Source organism: Oryzias latipes, chromosome 16 (genome assembly GCF_002234675.1).
Source record: "Oryzias latipes chromosome 16, ASM223467v1".
NCBI lineage: Eukaryota > Metazoa > Chordata > Actinopteri > Beloniformes > Adrianichthyidae > Oryzias > Oryzias latipes.
In genome coordinates, this window is record NC_019874.2 from 2,358,711 (window position 1) to 2,371,557 (window position 12,847).

At 40.2% G+C, this 12,847-nt stretch overlaps 1 protein-coding gene across 2 annotated transcripts in view; it reads left to right on the plus strand.

Moving 5' to 3' along the window:
• galr1 (galanin receptor 1) overlaps positions 1-12,551 on the plus strand; it is a 30,772-nt gene extending 18,221 nt beyond the window's left edge. The window contains exon 4 of one of the 2 annotated variants that reach the window (XM_020701864.2): positions 11,280-11,384. Coding sequence is in view for 1 of the 2 variants with exons in the window: in XM_004086657.4 (XP_004086705.1) it covers positions 11,280-11,600 (321 nt within the window). In the remaining variant the exon portion in view is untranslated. Of the gene's footprint in view, positions 1-11,279 lie in introns of both variants that reach the window. The other variant, XM_004086657.4, reaches the window with a different exon arrangement.
• Positions 12,552-12,847: the final 296 nt, after the last annotated feature.

Here is a 12,847-nt window from a genome sequence, read left to right on the forward strand (position 1 = left end):
ATCTGATACTGCCAAATTCTAATAAAGCACATCTCTATTTTTATGTATACAGCAACGAAAGCCTTGTTGCCAGAAACACTTTAAACAGAGAAATGTGACCTTTTTTAATCTTCTATATCTTCTGAATCATTTGCTCCCTTTCGGGGTGATGGGGAGGATTCTATCCTTCCCACTTGTGGTTGAAGGCTGGGGACATCCTGGACAGGTCGTCAGTCTGTCGCAGGGCCACAATCACACACCCATTCACACTCACACTCACACCTAGGGTCAATTTAGAGGAACCATGAAGCATGTTTTTGCATGGTGGGAGGAAGCCAGAGTTCCTGAAGAAAACACACGCATGCACAGGGAGAACATGCAAACTCCACACAGAAAGGTCCCCCAATGGTGTTCAGGGCCCCCCAGCCAGGACCTTCTTGCTGTGAGGCAAGAGCGCTAACCACTGCGCCACCGTGCAGGAATGTGCCTCAATAATTTAAAACAGTTTCAGTATCTGGCAATACCAGAAATGGCTATAATTAATTTCCCTTTGCCTGATTCATCCAGTTTAAGATTAAAAATCACATATTTTTAAACTGTAACAAAGTACTTTACTAGTTCTTCATAAGTCATTAAACATCCATGCAACAATGTTTTACTTCAACGTGAATAATATTTTAAAGTGACATTACTCTGCCTTTATTTTAAAGACAGAAAGGCGGGAGGACAGCTGGAGGTCTGATAGAGAATATGTTTTATTTTACCCCCCAACGGTGGTCAACATAACTTAGAGTCCCACTATTCCAAAAGTGTTCCCAATGGTCTTTCAGGTACGATTAAGCCATTTTTAGCCAAAATCCAAAAAAACTGTGTTTACTGGGACATAGTTTCTGCAGAGGAGCAGTCGTTCATTAGAAATTTACCTGTTGATGAGAATTTTCCATAACTTTTTACACTTTGAGTTGTTTTTTTGTCACCAAATATAGCATTTGCAATGGGCTGAGTCAGACTTCTGAAGGATAGCTGCCTGTTGCACAAAATTCAAGTGATTAAATGATTAATAAAACATAAACGTAAGGAAAAAAATAATCCTTTAAGAAATATAAGAAAACAGGAGGAGCTAAAAGCTTTTCTCTTGACATTAATTTAACCCCTAAAGACAAGTTAGTGTTTCTTTCATTTTGCAGCTGTTAAATTAAATATGAAAGCCCAATATCAACATAATGTCAAAACAAAAAAATGAGGCTGCTTGTTTATTCCTGTTCAAAAGAGTTAAATGTTGGTGTTTGCAGACAGATTCAGAAAAGATTCACAAACATCCTGAAACACCAAAAAGGTTTGAGGTTTTATGTTTAATGTTTGAACTAAATAATTAGTTAGAAAGCCAAATACTCATCTACTTTCATACAATCATCATATGAGTTTCATAGTCATTTCACAAAATAAATGCACAATGAGCGTACAGTTATTTCCTGCAGTGAAATGCCCTCACCATAAGGGGGTGCTGCAGCTCCCTCACCACTCCCACCTCCATCCCACTGACACAGTTTGCATGATGCAAACTCTTTCAGGTCTCCAACAACACATCTGAATTATGTTACAAGGGAACCTGCAGCATCATTTGATTCTTTAGACTCAAACTGGAATCGCAATCGAGGCCAAAACATTGAAATATCATGTGTGTCTATCCGGGAGTAGGTAATGCAGATCAAATCTGAAACAAAGACGCCATTTGACCTTTGACAAACTGCAAACTTTTAGTTATAGATGTCTCCTTAAACTGTGGTGTAGTGGTTAGCAATCTTGCCTCACAGCGAGAAGCCCTGGGTTTGAGTCCTGTCTCCTGCCACACTTAAAAACACACTTTAGAGGTTAATTGATTCGGTGAGCATGTGGGTGCAGCAGACTAGCTGTGTGTGTACCACACAGCTGTCCCCCAACAGTAGCTGGGATAGGCCCCAGCAGCCCGTGACCTCTAAAGGGATTCAGCAGTTTAAGAAAATGGATGGAGTGCATGGTGGTTTCTTGTGCTTTATGTTTCTTTTAAATCGATTGAAACCCCATTTACACTTTATAATAATGATGTATTTGTGTGAAGTGTAAAATTGATGTCAGCATAAAATGGAATTTAGTAGAACCTAAAAGAGAGCAGAGGCAGGAGAGTTTTTAAATGAGCGGAATGAGATGTCATATCCACTGAAACTATGGACCTAAACATGCTGAGGGGACTAATGAATCCAAACAGGACGCATTGAAGTGATTACTACATAGAGCCTGGAGTAAACCTGACTTCAGAGGAACAAGAGCAACTTACTGAAAATGTGCAATTCATTTCCAAAGACGATTTAAAGAACAAAATCCAAATCACTTTATTGGAATAGCTTTTACACGTTTGGCTGCATGCCTGCGAGCGAATCCTTTCCGGTCAGCTGAAGACATTTCTGTCTGTTTCAGGAGTAGAAAAAAGGCAGATTGTGAAACTTTTGCTCTGCCACGCTGAAATCTAGATAAATCGAATAGTGTACGCAGGTTGAATTATGGGGAAAAAAAACAATTATCCTGTATGGCAAACTAAGAAAATAGGGGGGAAAAAGATCAATAAAATAGATATAAGACATTTTTCTAAAATCTTCCAGCAGTCAATCAAATCCCTATAAATAAAGAAAAAAATTAAATAAAATACACAATCAGTCAAAGGTTATTTAGCTGAAACTTTTGCCTTCAAAAAGTATATTCAACTTCTTTGAAAAACACTAAGGCGTCACCTTTTAGCCACTTGTCAGGAACAAAATTTGATTAGAGATTAATTTCTCCGTAATGACTGAAGCTGCTACCAGCTACTTAACCTATCCAGAAACACTCTGATGCTCTTTCACTTAAGTACATCATCATAAATTAAACTTCGGGATGCATTTTTTAACTTAACTCCTCTGAAACAGCGCTTTTTCCTCCAACCTGACCAATGTTCCAGCTCAGATCCACATTCAGGATAGTTTCGACTGGCACATCCACCATCGATTTTTTACCACTTTGCCCTTCATCATCTGTGTCTGAGAGACAATTTGCTCTTCAAAAGTAAAACACTTCTTCCCTATATTGAACCAGACTGGCTGACCTGACTGAGCTTCTTCTAAACTACGTTTTTAGCCATGAAACATGAAACTCACATGAAAGGCAATTTTTAAAACAATCCAAACAGTTGAATGAGAAAAGGATCATTATTTTTACCAGGTGGTGAAATAAGGCCCCTTTTTTACCCCGCTGTGGAAAATGTAAAAGGATCAGGCAGCATGTAATTCGTTTTTTTCTTTTTAATGACACTTTAAGCTTTAGTCTTTGGCTTTACTGATAGTCTTTCCAGAGATAACGGGATCCATGGCTTTCTTCCTGAAAAAACTGGTTTCTGGCTGTGGAAATGGTCAGTGGTGTCAGGAGGACGGACTCTTGAATGCATCAGTTCATGACTTTGTAACCACGGTTGCCACTAACATTAGATAATAACACAGCACAAGCAGCAACAACGATTCAAACCACAATTTCTACATATCACACATCTTCTTATGGTAACCAAATTTAACGAATAGTAAAAGTGCCTTACAGTCCCAATCCGATCATCGATTGTAAAAGCAATACCAGTGGTCTTTTAATTATGGCCCGCAGCACTCACAGAGTGCAAGGACCATATTGTAACTGCTACGAGGGTCGAACACTCAAAAAGGCCAAAACGTCAAAAAACCGCGTCAAAACGCCAAAAAATGGGGTCAAAAGTCGCCCAAAGCACACAACGACACGACAATAGTGTAACGCAACAAAAATACACACACACACGCACAACACCAACGCAAAAACGTAAAAATTGTAGTCGCAAAAATGACGACAAACACACAAAAAGCCCCAAAAAGCCCTCAAAAGACAGGTATAAAGCCCAAAAGACATGCCCATCCTATAGTAAAAGACAGGCCGCATTGAAATACATAGGCCACCTGACTGCAAAAACTTCTATATTGTTTCTGCTTCGTTTCATTATTCTTTTTCTTCTTCTTTCTAACGGATCCGTTGATCGAAAATTTGACCCCCGCCACATACCCGAAAACTCACCAAAATTGGCACACATCTGGGATAAATTGAAAATGAATTTTCGGCAAAGAGAACATCACCCCCCCCACGTCGATGACATCACGGCGAGCGTTCCCGTAAAAAAAATGAATGGGCCGAAAATCGCTTATGGGGCCAAAAAAAAATATTTAGTAACGGATACAAACGAAAACTCCTCCTAGGGATTTTTAGCGATTTTTTTGAAACTTCTCGGGCATCAATGGCAAGCAACTGTGGACAAAATGTTGGAATTAGAAGTTGTAGAATTTGAAACGCGTGCGCGTGGCGAATTCGCAACCGTCGCCATTTTAGCTAGCTCGCACATATTTTATCGGAATAGCCTGAAACTGAAATATGCGATTCCCTGGCCCATACTGAAAAAAATGATGTCACATACGACAAAATCGATAAAGGAATGTGGCCGTGGTAAACAAAAAACGATCGCAAAAAAAAGTGCTGACTCGGCTAAAAAAAAAAATTTCGGATTTTTTTTTAAGAATCGGCTAGCGAAATCCAGATAACTTTGTCGGGTATATCCAAAAAAAGTTTTGAAATCATTACGTGATGGCGACACGACCCACGGTTTGGCGGCCATTTTGTGCCAAAATCTGCCATTTTGAGTTTTTCGCGTTTTTACACAATATAGAAAAATGAACTTTTTTTCGAGCGATTTTCACGAAATTTGACTCGCACGTCCGTAGCATAAGTCTACAATTACCTCTGGAGTTTCGTCGACCTTTGACCTCGGGAAAAGGCGGCCATCTTGAATTTTCTATAAAAAACACCTTTGCCACTGGATTCAAACGTAAACTTGTCGTTGGAATTTTCATCGATCGTCTCGAAACTTTTTGGGCATCAATGGCAAGCTACTGTGGAAAAAATGTTGGAATTACAAGTTGTAGATTTTGAACGGCGTGCGCGTGGCAAGCTAGCAAAGTGGCACACTGTTATAACTCCCATGCATTTCAATACAAAACAGTGAAAATTGAATGCATGCATTCATGCCTGAAACTGAATACATTGAAAAAGACTGGATATGGACATATAAGGAATGTGGGCGTGGTTAGCATAAAACCACTGTTGCTAAGGACGACAAAAAGTTTACTTTTACCGATTTGTCCGAAACTGACGTCAATCAGTTCGTCTTCTCTAAATAACCAAAACATAAAATGGTTGCTATGGAGATAAAATAAACAGAAAATCCACCATTTTGGAAAAAGTAGGTTTTTTATCAACTTATGACATATAGCTTTCACCAATGGAGGAATGTGTTTTTCTGAGTCAGTAAATGATGATGATCGCTATGCTAGCAATTTTAGCCACATTAGCATAGCTAGCATAGTTAGCATAATTAGCATTTTAGGCAATGTGTTTTTGTGAGTCAGTTGATGGTGCTGATCGCTATGCTAGCAATTTTAGCCACATTAGCATAGCTAGCATAGTTAGCATAATTAGCATTTTAGGCAATGTGTTTTTCTGAGTCAGTTGATGATGCTGATCGATATGCTAGCAATTTTAGCCACATTAGCATAGCTAGCATAGTTAGCATAATTAGCATTTTAGGTAATGTGTTTTTCTGAGTCAGTTGATGATGCTGATCGCAATGCTAGCACTTTTAGCCACATTAGCATAGCTAGCATAGTTAGCATAATTAGCATATGCAGTTTTGACTAGCCATTATCAAAAGTGGGCGGTGAGGGCGGTGAGGGCGGTGGTGCTTAGAGTTGGGCGTGGAAGGCGGGTTGCGTCTGCGGGCCATACAACGCCGCTTGCGGCTTTAATTCTTCTTGTTATGATTATTACCCCTTTAGCCAAAATCCAAAAACATGTCATTTTCTAGGACATAATTTCTGCAGAGCGGCAGGAGTTCATTAGTAATTCCCTTCTGAGTTTTGGGCAGGAGTAAGCCCGCCCCTACTTCTTGTCATCCATCGGTTTCCACTCTCTCCCACTAGCTTACAGCCTCTCCCACCCCGACCTATCATTACTGGTCCAACAGAAATGGTGAGCTATACTGGAGCTTTACAGCTGTGCAGTCTAGGCCAGGGGTGTCAAACTCATTTTCACCGAGGGCCACATCAGCATAGCGGCTGTCCTCAAAGGGCCAGATATAACTTATAAATGTAACTAAATGTAATGACAAATAAATGTTACGACTCCTTAATGTTAAATAACTCATTATTTATGTATTATAAATTTTTGAAGTGACAATTACAGTTGCATAGGAAACATATGTTTGCTTGTTACTCTAGCATAAATACTTTTACATTTGATTCTGTCAGGTTAGTTATATGGACAGTGTTTAAGTCCTAATGTATAGCTGCCCAATCTGATATTTCAAGTCTAATTCCCCATAGATATGAATAATTACACATCAATTTTTACTTTTTTTAAGAAATTAAAAACTTCTTTGCCCTCGCGGGCCGCATAAAATGACATGGAGGGCCACATTTGGCCCGCAGGCCTTGAGTTTGACGCATGTGGTGTAGAGCCAGATGCCAGCTTGGAAGATGAAAATGAAGAAGTACATGGATCTGTTTATCTGCAAGTGGATGATCAGAATGGAGCGGAGCAGGGAGCTACAAATAGTATACATCCCAAATACAAGCTTTTCCCATCAGCTTGTTTTCGTCTGTTCCTGATTCACACTTATTTAAAAAAAGACATATTCAGAAATAGAATTTTATCGTTAATTTTCTTTATATATGTCCTCCATCATTAGAAAAATGCCACAAGAACATGTTAAAAACAACATTTTCACTGGACCGGGACTTTAATGACCTGTGAAGAAACGTCTGTATCCCTTGTGCTATCCTAGGCACTTTAACATTGGGAGTTGGGTCATCTAGACCCACTAGACAGTGCTCTGAACCGTTTTCTTCAATGATTTGTGATCTTCACTGGTGTCCATGGATTACATGAAATCTTTCCACCTTCATCCACCTTTGTCATGGTAGGGAGAACACGTCAATGGAAGGGTGGGGTCATCTAAGATAGCACAAGGATGTCCAGGGTTAAGGATGTCCAGAAAATCCTCCTGACAAATCCCCAAAGACCTCAGAATCCAGACCGTGTGACCTGCTCTTAATGCTGGCAGCAAATGGAGAGAGCCAGAATGTCACTGACAATTTCAGTGCAAGGCCCCGGACTGTATGGAGGAGACGCTTCAACACTGACACACAGACAGTCTTTCTAAGTCCTTGTCAAATATGAATAGATAAAATTGTTCAAACATGCACTTGATAGAATTGTAAATTCCAGATTTTCTTGATTTCTGGCTTTGCAGGAGAACAAAGGTGCTTTATGTTTTACCTTAATGCTAAATAAATAAAAGTCATTTAAACCTTTAAAGGAGTTGATTATTGCAGTAAAAATGTGGTTAGTATGGTGCTAGTCCATTTTATGCGACTTAATATAGGCTTTGGATGATGGTGCATGCAAATAACCTTGCTTTGATAAACGCTAAGTTCTCTGTTTAAAGCAGCAATACTCAGTATTTTTTAATATTAGCTGTAAGTCAGATTGTGACAAATGGGGTAAGAGGCTTAGACCAATTATAGGAAATCATTGAGAAACAATTGCCATTCTGTCAGAGATTTCATTTAAAACTTGGACTCATTATTTGTGTCTAATTTTTTTGGCCTGTATCTCTGCACGCCTCATTATAGACCCTGGATCCAGACCCAGCTGATCAGAGCAGACAATAAAGGAGAACAGAAAGGAATTATCCTCGCTTAGGACTGCAGAGAACCGGCTTTCACCATGAACTGATGAGTTTTACTTGAGGAAAACGAGTTTTTTAGACATGATAGAAAACGACCAAGAAAAGACTAGTAAAAATCAAGGTTTACTTATAAAACGAATTTGAAATAACTGTTGACTAAACACCTGAGATACATTTTTCCTTTAATTAATCAAGTTAATCCGCAATAAAAGCCTCGTTTCCTCTGAGCAATACAGTACGATCCAGTACAGTCTTTAGAGTAATTCCATTATAAAATAGACTAATAAAGCCGGACCAAACTGTACCATTTTTGGGCCCCCGTTGGTTGTAGGTCCATAGAAAAATGGATTGGCCTGGTTAGGTGGAGATACTGTTGCCACATGATAAAACATGTCAATTGGTGGAAGGTCATTGCGGCAAATAAAAAAGGCCAAACCTGTTTTCCTCTTCGCCGCTCTCAATTTTCTTTCAAACAAAATTACTTTAATTTACCAAAAGCCAAGCGGAAGAAAAGAGCTGCTGGATGACCCCCATTGTTGTTGTTGACAGCTTAGCTTTTGCTTTAGTCGCACTATTATGACTCAAAGGTGTATAATCGGTCTACACCCCGTATGTGCCATGACGGACCACCTTTGAGTGGAAACTCACACCTGAACTGTCTGGACCATTCCATACTGGAGCGTACCATACCGGAGCTTACTATACCGGAGCGTATAATACCGGAGCGTACAATACCGGAGCGTACCATACTGGAACGTACCATACCGGAAGGTACCATACCGGAACGTACCGTACCGGAGGGTACCATACCGGAACATACTGTACGGGAACGTACCGTACCGGAGCTTACCATACCGGAGCGTACCATACCGGAACGTACCATACCGGAGGGTAACATACCGGAACGTACCATACCGGAGCGTACCATACCGGAGGGTAACATACCGGAACGTACCATACCGGAGCGTACCATACTTGACTGTACCATACCAGAACGTACCATACCGGAGCGTACCATACCGGAGCATACCATACCGGAACGTACCTTACCGGAACGTACCATACCGGAACGTACCATACCGGAGCGTACCATACCGGAGCATACCATACCAGAGCGTACCATACCGGAGCATACCATACCGGAACGTACCTTACCAGAACGTACCATACCGGAACATACCATACCGGAGCGTACCATAACGGAACGTAGCATACCGGAATGTACCATACCGGAGGGTACCATACCGGAGCGTACAGTTCAGTAGAGACAAGGCTAAAATGTCCTTTCAGAACCCAACCACACATTGCAGATGGAAGCCCTGCTGGAGCTTCCTTACTAAATTTTCAAATTAGAGGGAATTTTCCTCTTCACTGTCAGCTCTTGTTTGATCAGTATGTAAATTACATTAAAAAAAAAACCTTCAATGTAATCAGTTGCTCATTTACATAATTAATGCATGGTGTCAATCTGGCCTCTCTGGAATGATCTGGACTCAATTTGAATGTAATAATTTTGGAAATGAATTGGATTAAAATGTAATTTCAGCTCGGTAGAAAGCTTTTGCCTTTTGTGTATTATCTGGAAACAATCTCGGTTGTCAACAAGTGACTTGTAAGTAAATTGAGTTGAATAGGACATTTATTGGTCGCTGGTCACCAGCTCAGCCGGTCTGCCTTGCGAGATTGTTACTCAAGTCTACTGTTGAATCACACCAAATAAGACCTGAGGCTTTCTGCTTGACACTGAGCATCAAAGGTTAAATTAGAGTAGGATTAAACCACCAGATGGTGACTACAAGGTAAACAATGTTTTCAGTTTTGTGAAACCTAACTATGTTTACTTACAACTTCAAATCAGCAGGTTGGTAAATCGTAAGGACCAATCTTACAGCATATTAAGAAGCACCTTTATAAAGATGAAAATCTGCCTGTTGCAACACATAATTTTTAAATATGTAGGTTGAACTGTTACACAATTTATGCTCAGTGTATATTTCACAGTAATTTGTAATCACTTGGGTCGCATTGATCGTGAGGTAATTGGAAAGGAATCACCCCAAAACTGTGAAATGTGACGCTGGAACTTTGTGCTCGCAGTACGATCGTGTACATTTCAAGAGATTAGAAACCAAAATGGTGAAGCAAACTTGATCAAAGAATGATGCAGGTTCTATGTCCCATGACATAAAGTTCATGTTATTCTTTAGTGAAGTCATGAAAGATCGTGAAAGATTAGTCATGTTACTTGACAAGAAAATCTGCATTTGATCTAATCAGAACAGAATTATGGCAACAATGCAAAAATCTAAAATAAAATGACTCAGTAGGGTGAGGTTATTATATACATCTGCTTCTTACCCCTCCTTTTCGAGCAATGTCCTAGGATTTTGAAGACAAGGCCGCTATTACTCCATTTTAAATACAAGAGGGTTTAGAATTAAAAAAACATCTCATTTTCACAGAATATTTACTTTCTAAAGCAACTATTACTTCAGCTATGTTCCATTAAGATATGGAGCAGCTGTCAAATCATTTTTTTTGCAGTACAGTTTTTTTGGTATGTTGAGGCTTTTAAAATACAAAACAAAAAACCCAAAAAACTAATGTAACAACAACCTTGTCTTGTCTCCACCCTTAATTAACCACAAACTTATTTACAGTATACATGTGTAGAAATGTTGCATACGAAAAAAAATCTGACAGATCCCTGTATAGCACCATCCATCCATCCATCCATCCATCCATCCATCCATCCATCCATCCATCCATCCATCCATCCATCCATCCATCCATCCATCCATCCATCATCCATCCATCCATCCATCCATCCATCCATCCATCCATCCATCCATCCATCCATCCATCCATCCATCCATCCATCCATCCATCCATCCATCCATCCATCCATCCATACATACATACATACATACATACCCACACACACTTACATTTACACCTATAGGGACAGTTTAGAGTTATCAGTTCCTATGAAGCATGCCTTTGGATTGCAGGAGGAAGCCTGAGTGCTCAGAGAAAACCCACATATACACGTTATACAACACAATAAACATAATACCAAACCACTGAAACACTGGAGATACTGGGGACGTTCACTTCATCAGGCTTTAAAAGTTTGTTGCAGTTACTGCAGAGAGTCGCAAGCGAACTAGACCGCACGGTTGCAGCAGGGTCTGGATACGAATGATGTGGTGGACAATCACAATAAAGTATATACCGGATTCAAGTGTTTTACTTTCTTTAACAACTGTTACTCTGCATCATTGATCTACTTAAACATTCATAAACATTAGAACTATGTTTCTATTTTATAACATAATTTTGACCATTAATATGTTTTTTCAAATACAGACCAGTAATGTGTCTTTATTTGTCGTGTAACCACTCTGTTGAGTGCAGCCTGTTCAAATCCTGCTTTTACTGACTCCCTTCTTTCTTTGTGTTTCTTCCCTTTGGCTTCCAGACAGCTCAGACGGTCCTGGTGGTGGTGGTGGTGTTCTGCCTGTCTTGGCTGCCTCACCATGTTGTTCACCTCTGGGCTGAGTTCGGGACCTTCCCCCTCAACCAGGCCTCCTTTGTGCTACGCGTGGCCGCCCACTGCTTGGCGTACAGCAACTCATCGGTCAACCCTGTCATCTACGCATTCCTGTCGGAGAACTTCAGAAAGGCTTACAAGCAGGTGTTCAAATGCCAGACTGGTGCCAGCAACTCCCCGCTTAATGACATCAAAGAGATCCGCAGTAAAGCAGACACGGCCGCCTCAACTAATTGCACTAATGTTTGATTCTGCTTTTGGTGCCAGGGAAAGGAATTTTGCCACCTGTGGCATTGAATCTCACTATGAGTCATGGTGAAGGGGTCCTCATGAAGGGTGGTGGGAATTGTTGATCTTGGCAAGCATGGGAGACCATATTATTCCATTAAAGTTTGAGCATAAAGTACCTGGGCAGGAAGCAGCTCAGCCACCAAAGCTGCAGGACATGAGTCCTTTCAGAACAAAAGCCTTTGGTTTCTGAAGCTCAGGTAAACAGATTGTTGTATACAGTTGTTTTAAAGACAAATATTTACACATCACTGGTGTATCCTGGTGTATTTACAATGTCAGTTCAATAGTGCAAGTGTTAATCGAGCTACTGTCGTATTATATTGGCTCACATTATCACCCAGAGCTGTCAATCCTTTTGGGTTCTTTTGGCTGCCTGGGAAAACAGTGTCACCATGAGCTCCGATCCAGTGGGGGCTGGACAATGTAACTTCATGTCTGCACCACAAACGATAATCAGAAGAGGTTTTGAGCTTTTTATGTACAGCCTAATGTTAAACTATGTCTTCAGTGCACAGTGTAGAAGGATTAAACGCTAAAATAGAACATGAAAAAGAACAATGAAAGAGACGTAATGCAGAGAACATCTGGTGTTCAGAGAGAACAGACTCAACTGAACGTCAGCTGGTTGTAAGAAACAAAAGCAAAAGACTCTTTTTGTCCGACACAAACCCAAAGTTTCGATTTTGTTCGTTTATAGGACCCAGAGAACCGATTATTGACATCATGAAGTTCTCTGTGCTTTTTGGGGTTCACAACACAGCCAGCCTGTTCTCAGGTCTGTGATTGGTCCTGTGGCACAAACATTGATTGTTTAATCCTTGTGCTATCCTATAGGTTCAAGATGATCATTGACGTGTTCTCCCTACCATGACAAAGGTGGATAAAGGTGGAAAGATTTCATGTAATCCATGGACACCAGTGAAGATCACAAATCATTAAAGAAAAAAGGTTCGGCGCACTGTCTAGTGGGTCTAGATGACCCAACTCCAAATGTTAAAGTGCCAAGGATAGCACAAGGGATAAGATGGAACTGGACTGAGCGAGTGTGACGTTGTCCATAGAAAATGCCTTACTTCTGGCTCCGGCGAAATGAAACTTGAATAACTTGTGATAAAGAGAAAAGGAAAAAATAAGGATTGGCAAAAAGATGTCTAAAAAAGGTATTAGAGCAAGAATTGTTATTTTGACAAATTAATGATTAATAT